We start from the raw sequence: 12,162 nt of genomic DNA, 5'->3' as shown, positions 1-12,162 counted from the left end.
TTCACGTTTTGATACTTTATAGCTATGTGTTTGGATTTGGATTTGAACATTTCTGTGTTGGCCAAGCTTATGCATGCTTGTGAATCACAGTAAACTGTTATTGGCTTCTTTACTGGGGCCTTAAAGTCCTTTATTAATTGAATTAGTTAAGTAACTTCTCTACACAGTTCAGATAGCGCACTATACTCAGCTTCGCAAGACGATATAGAAACAAACGCTTGCTTCCTGGACTTCTAGTATATCGGTGCCTTTCTAAATGTCAAAACGTATCCAGACGTGGATTTGCGGTCTTCGACACAGCCACTCTAGTCTGAATCTACATAGCATAACAGCTTCTTATCTGCATCGGCAGATAACTTCAAGCTATGATTTAAGGTCTCTTTCAAATACTTTAAAATCCTTTTTACTGCTTGCCAAGCAGGCACAGTTGGTTTAGCAACAAACTTGCTTAAAATGTTGACAGAAGTAGACAAATCTGGCCTTGACCAGTTCACTAAATACATCAACATTCTTATTACTGAATGATACAAGCTTGGATCACTAAAGTCCTCTCCTTGTAGATTCTTTAGGGCTTCTAGTTCCATAGGGCTTTTTGCTGGTTTGCATTCAGACATTCTATACTGTTCCAGCAAACTCAGAATTTTTTGCTTTTGATTTAGTAAAAAACTTCCATCTTCTGCTTTGTTGATTTCAATTCTTAGATAATTCTTTACAATACTTAGGGATTTTAAATTGTACTTGCTACTCAGCTGCTCAGCTATTTTGTTGATTTCAGCGTCACTAGAACAAGATATTATCAAGTCATCTACATAAATCAAAATAGCCTTGTAGGCTTTACCTTTTCTTTTTGTATAAAGACAAGGGTCAGCTAGGCTTCTTATAAATCTCATTTCACTCACTAGAGTATTATTCAGTAAAGAATTCTAGCACTTAGCACTCTGCCTAAGCTCATAAATCGCCTTCTTTAGAAACCACACGGTGTTGTTATCTGTTTCTAAACCTTCAGGCTTCTTTAAATAAATTTTCTCAACGATTGGTGCGTTGAGATATGCAGTTTGAAAATCATATTGCTTCACTTTAAGGTTTTCTTTGGCTGCAATAGTCAAAAACAAACGCAAAGTCTCTGATTTGGCTGTGGGGGTGAAAGTTTGGTCATAGTCGACCTCTTTCATTTGGTTGAACTTACGGGTGACCAGCCTAGCTTTGAACTTCTGCTCTCCTGTTTCTAGCTGCTTGAGTTTAAATATCTATCTGCAGGTTAGAGATTTTTGCCCTACTGGCAAACTCGTCTCTTCAAACACTCTGTTTTCTTTGAGACTGTCTAACTCTCTCTGCATGGCACTTTCTCACTGCTGCCTCTCTAAAGAATTCAACTTCTTTACTTCAGAGTAAGAATTAGGCTCATAATTCACACAGCATGCTTCAAAGCCGTACCGTTTTGGTGGTACGCCTTTATTAACTCTTTGATTGTGTCTTGGAGCTTCTTCTTGTTGTTGTTCGTGCTTTAACTCTTGAGTCTCTGTACTTTGTGGGTTAACTAACAATTCAGGCTCCTGCCTGCTTTCTAGTTCTACCAGCACTTCCGGGTTGCCATGCACTCTTTTTTAATTCGCTTCACTAAAGTTAGCTGACTTAGAGACCACTATCTTTCTCTTTTCGCACAAAAACCTCCAGTTGTTGTGATCATAACCTACAAAGCGTAATGTAATTCCCTTTGGTGATAAATTACGTCTTTGTGAAATTGGAACATTTACAACAGCAAAACTCTCTCAAGTTCTCAAATGCTTTAGATTTGGTTTCTTGTTGTAAAGCAAAAAGAAAGGAATGTTATTTATGGTTTTAGTCTAAGTCTTGTTACAAAGGTAATTGGCTGCCACAAACGCTTCTCTTTATAATTGTGGCTCTGCTTCAGCGTCCTTTAATAAACATTGCATTTTTTCTTTAAGCACGCCGATGCGCCTCTCTACATTGCCGTTCTGATGCGGTGTCCTCAGGCTGCATAATTTATGACTTATGCCAGTCTTTTTATAAAACTGCTTAAAACGGGTCGATTGGAATTCGCCTCCCCGATCCGTCAAAATCTCACGTATTTGCTTCTGGAATTTTCTCTCTATGAATTTAACTTATTCCTGCACCGTGTCTAAACATTCAGATTTGTGCTTTAACAAATATACTCACGAAAAACGGGTTTTATCATCTAGAATGACTAAAGCATATCTTGCTATTCTATAGCTCTTTGGAAACGGGCCGGTCAGATCTATGTGCACTAGTCTCAATACGTGTTGACTCTGCCAGTCTCTGACACGTGGAATATTCCTTTCTTTGGACTTTGCAATCTTATAAACCAAACAATCTAAAAAATTGTTGCATTTCTGAACTTTTAGATTCTCTGAAAAATTCAGAGTTTTGTTCAGCACTTTAAAACTCGAACGTCTAAGCTTCTTATGTAAAACATGGATGCAATTGTCATGGTTAGGAACATTTTCAAACGTTTCTATACAACTTGCTTGCACCTCTGGAGTTTCTTCTTCATTTGGATTGTCCTGTATAAAATACAATCCATTCTGCAGCTTTGCAGTTCTTCTTAGGAGTCCATGCTTTCGAATAAAGCATTTGTCTTTTTCAAAAGACACACAGAAACCTTTTTCTGTTAAACTTGACACTTTTAGAAGGGAATAACTTAAACTGGGAATGCATTATTAAAGCATTCTTTAAAAAAAGGTAGTCTGCACGAGCCTTCGCCAGACACTTGAACTTTTTTGCCATCAGCCAGCGTGATAGATTTTTCAGAAGAGTCCTTGAAGTCCTGGAAGAAGTCAGGTCTATTCAAAATCACTGTAGAAGATCTAGAGTCTATGAGCCACTGAAAGCTCTTTCCTCCTGCTTGCTTGCAGAGCTGACTCCTTGCTTCTGCCGTCACTAGCTGCACTGATTTATTTTTCTCTCTGTCTTCTTCGTTGGGCTCTGATTGTATTTTAACTCTACAATCTTTTTGCAAATGTCTCAACTTCTGGCACCTGAAGCACCGCAGAGGTTTCTTAGGTTTGGGCTTTCTCGAAGTTGAAAACGCTGACTCATTTTCTTCTTTCTTCACTAAAGCCTTAACCCCTTCATACCCAGACCATTTTGCAAACGCGTCTGGTTTATCGCCTGAACTGCTTTGGGCTGACTTTCTCAAAGTCCTCTTTTGACATTCTTCTATCAATCTGCTCGATATCAAATTTAAAGTCATGTCTTGGATCTTAATTGCTTCTAAAGTTGTCACCAGCACGTCCCAGGACGGTGGTAAGCTCGACAAAACCACATACGTTTTCATTTTGTCACTGAGAGGTAAGCCTGCTGCATTTAGACTTTCAAAACAGTCTCTTAATTTCTGCAAGTGGGCTTTTACATCTTCTCCCTCTTTCATCAGTGTGCGATAGAGCTTTCTGGTTAAGCTTATTCTAGCTCCTGCGGTATCTCTAACATATACAGTTCTCAATTTAGTCCAGATAACATCAACTGTGTCTTCTCTGCTTATATACGACAGTTGGTCATTTCTCATGGACAAAACAATGTGGGCTTTTGCCCGCTCTGCGCGACGTCTCCACGCCTGTAAATCTGCTGCATTCAAATCTTCTGCTGGGGCATCTGTTACAACCTCCCACAAATCAAGATTTCTCAGGCTCATTTCTAACTTGAATGACCATGACATGTAATTTTCGTCTGTAAGTAATTCCATAGGGACAGTGTTCCCAACGTTTAATGCCATACTTTCAATTTAACAGGTTGTTTCTGATATACAACCCCTTCAGTGGTTTAATTTCTTTTAGGGCCTGACCAGCTATACAGTTTCAGCTTCCTCAGTGCCCCCCTTTAAATTCAAAACCACTCTTGCCAGTTCTCTCCGTGTGATTTTTCAGACACCAGCTATACGAAATAGCTTTCCGGCTGCCTGTTCCAACGACTTTCAACAAAGACGCTCAGGAATTTAATCAACCACGGCTTAATCCTTCAGTCCTACTGTTCTTGCTGTAACTACTCTGCTTGCTGGTTGTTTTGGGACCTGGGCCCATAACCTATTGGAATATCTGTTGGAGCCATAGTCCAAGACCATGATAGAGAGGTGAGCAACTAGCAATCAACAGGGAAGGTAAACTGCCCCAGCAAGCACTGCAGAAAGCTTTTAGTTATCCCATTCTAGAGGTTTCATCTCCAACTTCTGCCATTCTTCACTGGAGAGTGACATCTGGGGTTTCTGTGTCAAACTTTCTTCTTCCCATAGCCACCAAAACAGTGCACCATCCCTGATTTACAGAAAGTCATGAGTCAGGTACTTATTCAAAGTCTGTATCAACACCATTGTTCCTGACAGAAATGTTATGGAAATATGTTATATGAGAGCCCTACTCATTTGCATAGCATGATGCATAGTTCATTAGCATAATTCCCAATGTACTAAAAAGTACATCTCAGATTTTCTACCTGCACTTTCCATCTCAGCCCAACAACTTTGGTTGGGAGAGTGAAGTCCACCTGTATAGCAGGATCTGCGGATGTTCAGGAGATATGTCTTCTCTCCAGATAAATATGCTTCCCGCCCAACCTGAAAGTTTGGGCGGGAAAGCAACGGTTGTGGGTTGGGAGGGGCTGAAAAGGAGCAAGCGCTCACATGGCTCAGTGTGCGAGCCTCGTGTGCTTGGGGCGGGGCCGCGGCTATAAAAGCCGCACCGCCCGAGGCTCGGCCTCTTTTGGTTTTGTCGGCTGCCTATCGGGCAGCACAGACGAGGAGGCTTTTCTCTGCGGCGGCGGCGAGTTCAGCGGCCTGGAGGCTTGGCTGCGGCGTGGAGGCTTCTCTTGTCCCAGCGCAGCTTGAGCGGGCGGCGGCGGCTTTTACTTGGACGAAGCAGTTTGGAGCAAAGGGGGGAGGCTTGAAGGGCGTGGGGGATTGGGGCTGCCTTCGAGCAGGCTCTTCGCCCAGCCCTTACTACTCGGGGGTTGGGCGCTTGGAGACCAGCTGTTTGGGTTCTTTCTGGTGGGGGGTTTGGTTGGGTGGCCCGGGCCACCTGTACCACCAACATTTTTCCCATCCTTTGGGGTGAACTTGCCCAGTTACTCGTCCCTGTCTTGCCGGTCCCAGCCCCGTTTTCTGCCAACACCCCCCCCTATTGTTTGCCACTTCTTTCCCTTATGTCCACTGTTCATTTGAGTCCCTACTTCTGGCCGTTTGCCTCGTGCGTGGCCCACGCGGCCCATAAATTCACAGCGGAGGTGCGTTTGCCCTGCAGTATTGGGCATTTGTTTGAATGTTTGGAGTCATCCATATTGCTGAAGCTAAGTATGGCAGGGTTTATCATTGTTTTGGTAGTAGATAATTAGAAAGTTTAGTTTCACTTTTGGTTCCTTTTGCATTCTTTGCTTGTTTTACTAGCGTATTTCTGCTTGTGTTTCCGTTTTAGCCTGATTTCAGGCTAGTAAATTTTGGCTTAACTTTTATTGCCTGGAATTAATTAGATGCAGCTAAAACTGTGAATTATAATTGTATTCTTTTAGTTACACTTTTCGGGGGGCAATTTTAAGTCTGTGGATTGATATTTTAAACTGGTTATTATTGGCTATTTCATTAAATTTTATTTGGTTTAAATTGGGATTAAATTTAATTTATTATTATTATTATTATTATTATTATTATTATTATTATTATTATTTTGCTGTTACCATGCCTCCCAAGTAAGGTCGCGGGGGGAGTAGAGGAAAGGGCAAGGCACCTAGTTTGCCTGCAAAGCGCCCTAGCCTAATACCATTGTCCTCTTCATCTGACGATGAAGAATCTTCTATTATTATTATTATTATTATTCATTTATATAGCACCATCAATGTACAGGGTGCTGTACAGAGTAGAACAGTAAATAGCAAGACCCTGCCGCATAGGCTTACATTCTTGGTCCTTGGTTTTACAACGCATTGCTGTTTTGGAGCGAGACAATGCAGCCCTCAAACAACAACTGAAAGCAAGGGATACGAAATACAGGGGTAATAAGCAGAAGAGTAAAAGAGCTAGTGATTTATCTGTAGTTACTTTTTCAGAACAATCTTTGTGGTGCAAGCAGCAGACGTCACACAAGACGAGTCAACTTCAGTGCAAGCTTCTGAGGCTTCCCAAGTTACAGAACCTGCAGCGGTGGCCATGTCCACCTTGGCATCATCTGCAAGTCCTCACGTAGTGAGTATCAGTGCACCACAGCAGGTCATACACGTTCACCAGTTGCACTTGGGGGAACACCTCTGTGGGCCATGAGCCCATTCTGGCCTTTTCTAGACCTATTGAGCTAGGAGATACACAGGAATTGGAAACCCCTCTACAGGCAACCCCAGAAGCATGTGTGTCTGTTTGGGCAACCCACACCCACTTCTACCAGGCAAGCAGTTTCTGAGACCCAGACATCTGCAACCCATATTATTGAATGCACTGCTCCTGTGCCAATTAGAGCTTCGCAAACTATACAAACTGATTTGGAAACCAATAAAGAGGAGCCAAAGTGTGATCCTTATTCCTCTGCTAAAGGGTGTAATATCCCTTATGGAGCAATTTCTACGCCTATCGGATATCATTTATTACATGCCACCAAAGAAAAGATTTGGAAGGGCGAGTTTGTCGATCTGTCTCTCTCTTATTTAGAGAGGAAGAACAGAAAGACAAGGATAATAACAATGAAAGAAATCAGGAGCGCAGTAAGAAGAGAAAGGTTGAGAGAGCCTGGGCCATCTGGTTGGCCGGATATATAATATTCATAAGAGTGGCTTCATTGAAGCACCCCGAAAAGGCAACAGTGTTAATTAAATATTTAGATATAATTTAGATGTTATACTGAATGTAGACCCAGCATGGCTTGGGTATGATGAGGCTTTTCAGATTGAAGGCCCAGTTTAACCCAGAAGTTAAATGGGACGTGAAAGAGCCAGATTCATGGCTACAATTTATGACCCCAGCTAAACCAATCTCTGGCGAAAGAGCGGATAGCGGGCATATTCTATCACGCCCGGATGGGCCCTTTCAGCATAAAGGGCATGTCGAGCAATCGGTTCAACCCCGATTATTGTGCTGGGAGTTTAGCTCCAAGGGCACGTGTGCGCGGACACAGTGCAAGTTCAAGCACGAATGCTCTATTTGTGGTGGGATCACCCATACTCTGGATGTCCCAAGATCAAAGACTCCAAGGGTGGAAGAGAATTCTGTCCTGGTAGCGAGCCCAATGTATCCAGCCCTGTTATAAAAGGGCCCCAGCCCAATTAAGATCCAGGAATTATCCTTAGCTTTACGCGATTATATTTCTTTTCGAGGGGTTTAGGTTTAGCTTTAGAATTCCTTTTCAGGGTCCCCGATCCCAGTTTTTTCCAAGAATCAGGCTTCCATTAATGCAATGGAGGATCTGGTTCGGGGGAAAGAATTTTAAAGGAAGTGATTGCTGGTAGGGTTTTTAGACCCGTTTGCGCAACCTCCCCTGCCTCGTTTGAGGCTTTCCTCACCTGGGCATTGTGCCCAAGAAATCCCCGAGAGAATATCGATTGATTTGCTGGATTTCAGTAAGCAGTCTTACAGTCTGCCCAGAGATAAGCTAAAATCGCTCAAAGACCTCGTAGAAACCATATCCAAGGCCCATAAGATCACTATGAGGCAACTTCAGGAGCTGGTAGGCTACCTGAATTTTGCCTACAGAGTGATAGCACCTTGAAAGGCATTGTCCAGGCGATTATACGATGCGATGAAAGGGGTCAAGCGACCCCTTCATCGCATATGGGTATTGACTGAAATGAGAGCTGACCTGGAGGTATAGGCGCCTTTTTTGAACCAATTCAATGGCATTCCTTTTCAGGTGCTGACTTTCTTTTAGAAGTTACAGGTGCACTCAGATGCGTCGGGGTCATATGGCTTCGGGGTGATCCTTAAGGACCGCTGGTGCGCTCAACAATGGCCAATGGGTTGGAGGGAGGAAGGCATCTGCCGTGACTTGACCTTGCTGGAATTTTTCCTATTGTCATAGCAGTCTGGCAGTGGGCTGACCTCCTTTCCAATTCATCCATACACTTTCGGTGTGATAACCAAGCCACAGTGCAGGTTGTCAATTATATCTTCCAAAACAAGCGGGTAAGGAGACTAGTCAGAGCTTTGATGCTCCTTTGCCTCCAGTTTAATATCACATTTTATGCAAGGCATGTTCCCGGGCTGGATAATGGAATCGCTGATGCCTTGTCGCGCAACCAGATTTCCAGGTTCCGGGAATTGGCCCCAGCAGATCGATAGTTTCCAGATCCCATGCCCAGACACTTGTGGAATCTTGGAGGGACGAAGCGTGGGAAGCCATGAACAGGTCTGTGGCCCCAGGTACCTGAGCGCTATATGAGCGCGCAGGTAGGGAATTCCACGCATTTCTGATCTCCTCAGATTTAGCAGCTCAATGGCCTATTCCCATGGACCACATAATGCAGTTCCGCGTGGCTTCGCAATAGAGGCGTAGCCATCGGGACTTTGAAAGGGAAATTAGCAGGTTTGTCATTTGACGCTAAGATTATGGGGTTCGAGAGCACACACCTCAGACACTAGAATCAAGCGTGTGCTGGAGGGCTGGGGCTAGAATTGCTCCAGCCTCTTCCGACAAACGCAAGCCAATTACCCCGGATATACTGTTGGGACTACGTCAACAGTAGATAGCAATATGTCCATCACCTTATGAGCAGGATTTATTTCATGCCAGTGCCTTGATAATGTTTGTGGTGTTCCGAGTTAGCGAGGTACTGGCATTCTCTATGAAGGACGTGTCTAACAAAGCTTTTCAAATTAAGGACATTCAATTCTGGGGGACGAGATTAGGATTGCTCTTTGGCAATGTAAGACAGATCAGAGAGCTAGAGGCACTAGTATTATAGCGTCTGCTAGATGTTCTGAAATTTGCCCAGTAGCAGCAATGAGAGCCTTGTTTACTAGAAGACTCGGCAGGGCTACCATTCCAACATGTGGACAAGTCCCCAGTGACCAAGTTCCAGTTTTGGTCTGTAGCCAAGAAGGGTTACAGGCTATGGGACTGGATAATTGCCAATTTGGAACACACTCCTTCCAAATTGGAGTGGCATCTACAGCGGCAGTGGCCGGGATGCCTGAAACAAAGATTCGGGCCATAGGTAGATGGCGTTCCAGAGCCTTCAAGACTTATGTGCGTTACTATTTGGATGTGGAATTAATGGTTTTGTATTTCCACCAGAATTTGAGTCAAGATTGGAACCTCCCCTGATTCTAATGTGAACACAGTATGGTGTTCTGGGCCAGTCGCAGAGCGTCTCAGACAGACATGGGTTCTTTGCTGAGGCTTGGACTGGCAGCTGTCGTTCACTGAGTTGGACGGCGTGGTTTGAGATGGGGAGGTCTATTTCATACAAGATTGGAACCTCCCCTGATTCTAATGTGAACACAGTATGGTGTTCTGGGCCAGTCGCAGAGCGTCTCAGACAGACATGGGTTCTTTGCTGAGGCTTGGACTGGCAGCCGTCGTTCACTGGGTTGGACGGCGTGGTTTGAGATGGGGAGGTCTGACATGATAGTATTTCATACTATCACAGTTTGAGGTTAAGTTTGGCCCTCCACAGGTGTTGGTGATTCACCTGGGAGGCAATGATTTAGGCCTTCTAAAAGGAAAGGCCCTGATTATACAGGCTGAAGAGGAATTTGAATATATTTGGAGACGATGGCCACTGTCGTGGATCGTCTGGTCTTGCATATTGCCTCGGTGCCATTGGCGTGAGGGACATAATATCAAAGGTTTAAATAGGGCGGTTCACAAGGTGAACAGAGAAATTAGACTGTTTTTGTGGGGAAAGCGGGGATGGGTCATCCCGCACCCCGATATTGCACCGGACAGAACAGAGCTTTATAGGGCAGATGGGGTCCACCTTTCCGATGCGGGAAATGATATTTTCCTGCAGGATCTGAGTGTGGGACTGCGGGATTTTTTCCCTGGTTGGTGGGGGAAAGAGGACCTAAGCTGAGGCTTGGTCCCCTTTTGTGGCAGGAAGGTGCGGGAATCTAAACCTAGGACAGGGATGGTGAGCCCACTGGCACCCTTGGCGGTGAGCTGCATAGCCAGAGGACCTGCTCCTCGGGGTTGTACGGCTCGCGAGTCAGGCTATGGTGTGCAGTTGGAGACCATACTGACTGCATCTACCCACTGTCCCTTATGGCAGTGGGCGGGGGGTGCAGTGGGATGGTCTCTCCACACTCTCAGAGTGTCGTACAGGCAGGGAGCCGGTGAAATGGCTTCTTGCCTGGAGAGTGGCTCGCCCTTTGGCAGGCAGTAGGCCTGAGCAGATGTGAGATTCCCGCACTGTCACACTCAGATCCGGGGAGGGTTGGATTAACAGAATTATTCAATAAAGAGGCCCTAGTTATACCCAATGCTCTGGTGTCTGTGTCTTCTTTCATGCGTCCTCCCTTACCCACAATTGCTTTTCTGGTAGCTGTGGCTGACTTGGCCCTCTGTGGGATCATCTCCAATGGCTTTATAGTTACAGTGAAGATTACTGAATGGGCTAAAAGCAAGAGACTCACGTCCAGTAATCAACTGCTTCTGAGTATTGGGATATCCAATTTCAGCACCACAATTTTACTGACTGTGTATTTCCTCTGTAAATACTCAACCGACACCGGGAACAGCATAATACTGCAAATACTCAATGGCATCGCGGCCTTTGCCGTATACTCCAGATTTTGGCTTACTGCATTGCTCTGTGTCTTTTATTGCATCAAGATAGTGAACAGCAACAATTCACTTTTCCTTTGGTGCAAGATGAGGATATCATGGCTAATACCCCAGCTTCTCGTGGGATCTCTAGTCATCTCCATGATTGTTTCCATCTTTTCCATCCGGCAAACTTCTACGCAATCCAAGAGCAACACAACAGCCAACATTAGAAATGTGACACAAGCAAAGACATTGATATCCTTTTACACTTCTTCCCAACTGCTGTTTTTAAGTATTTGTTCTGGCTGTCCCCTTCTCGTAGTTTTACTTTGCTCCATACTGGTTGTTGCCTCGCTCTGCCGACACGTCTGCCGGATGACAAGTAAAGAATCCAGTTTTAGGAACCTCCAAGCAGAAGCTCATGTCAGGGCAGCTGGGACAGTGCTCTCCCTCTTGATCCTTTACCTTTTACTTTATCTGACAGAGAACGTGGCTGTGCTTATACATACCGATAAAAATCGATTCGTTTATGTATTTGTGTTGTTGGTGTACGCCCCTGCTCAGGCTACCATCTTGATATTGGTTAACCCTAAACTAAACCAAGAAGCTACCCGTATGCTTACAAGAACAAAGTCTTGAGTTCTTAGGCCCAAACTAGATGAGGTATTTGTCATATACTTTACTGTTGTGTGCTTGATATTTCTTTTTCAATAACTGGCATGTGGTGGGGGGACTTGAACCGGATTGGAGCTGTGGTGCGCAGGGAGGGGAGCTTTCACCCTTTGCCCTTGCCATGGTCCTGATTGAAATCAGTCCCTCCTGTATCTAATATTCACAAAGGGAAGAAAACTCTGCACATGATAGCTTTCCTACCACTGCTAATACCACACTTAAAGGGGCTGGGGGTGATTCTGATTGAGACGTGGAAGGGACAACGGGTGAAAACTTTTCCCCCAGGCCATGTTCCCTGTCCAGCTCAGGATTCTATGCCAGCTATTTATTTATTTTTTAAAAAATCCAAAAATGACGGGGAAAACGACATGTCAGACGTCACATTTGATTTGGTCTTCTATAGCTCATTCACATGAAAGGGAGCGTTCTCCAAGTGGCATTGATTCACTGACTGACTATGATTTCTTTAAGTGCAGCAGAACTATTCACTTAGCCCAGTTTAACCATCTTTAATTTCACTTAGAAATGGCGGTTTATGACACGATAGGATGCAATCTCTGAATTGATGCACAGATAACAAAGAGTGCTGGAGAAAAAACTGTGGTGGATGAAAGCTCGCAACTAAGGACTTTTAGGCCAGGATGTTATGATTTCTACAAATTGCTTCTAAACAAAGAGACTGCAATTGACAAATCCAAAAACTAGATACAGATGGAATACTTGTATCGTCATTACAACTCTATGGATTACTATGGACTCTGTTAAATCATTTATTTAGCAA

The 12,162-nt window shown here is 44.1% G+C and overlaps 1 protein-coding gene across 1 annotated transcript; it reads left to right on the top strand.

Annotated features, from left to right (window-relative positions):
• The first annotated feature begins 10,448 nt into the window (after positions 1-10,448).
• Positions 10,449-11,348, top strand: LOC134395418 (taste receptor type 2 member 8-like). Its single transcript, XM_063121579.1, has one exon. The coding sequence runs from the start codon at positions 10,449-10,451 to the stop codon at positions 11,346-11,348; it is 900 nt and encodes a 299-aa protein (XP_062977649.1).
• Positions 11,349-12,162: the final 814 nt, after the last annotated feature.

Source organism: Elgaria multicarinata, chromosome 3, assembly GCF_023053635.1.
Source record: "Elgaria multicarinata webbii isolate HBS135686 ecotype San Diego chromosome 3, rElgMul1.1.pri, whole genome shotgun sequence".
Lineage (NCBI taxonomy): Eukaryota > Metazoa > Chordata > Lepidosauria > Squamata > Anguidae > Elgaria > Elgaria multicarinata.
This window is presented reverse-complemented; position numbering and strand designations above follow the sequence as displayed.

Excerpts from the sequence above, each read along its gene's own strand:
- LOC134395418 (XM_063121579.1), top strand. The coding sequence starts at position 10,449 with ATGCGTCCTCCCTTACCCACAATTGCTTTTCTGGTAGCTGTGGCTGAC.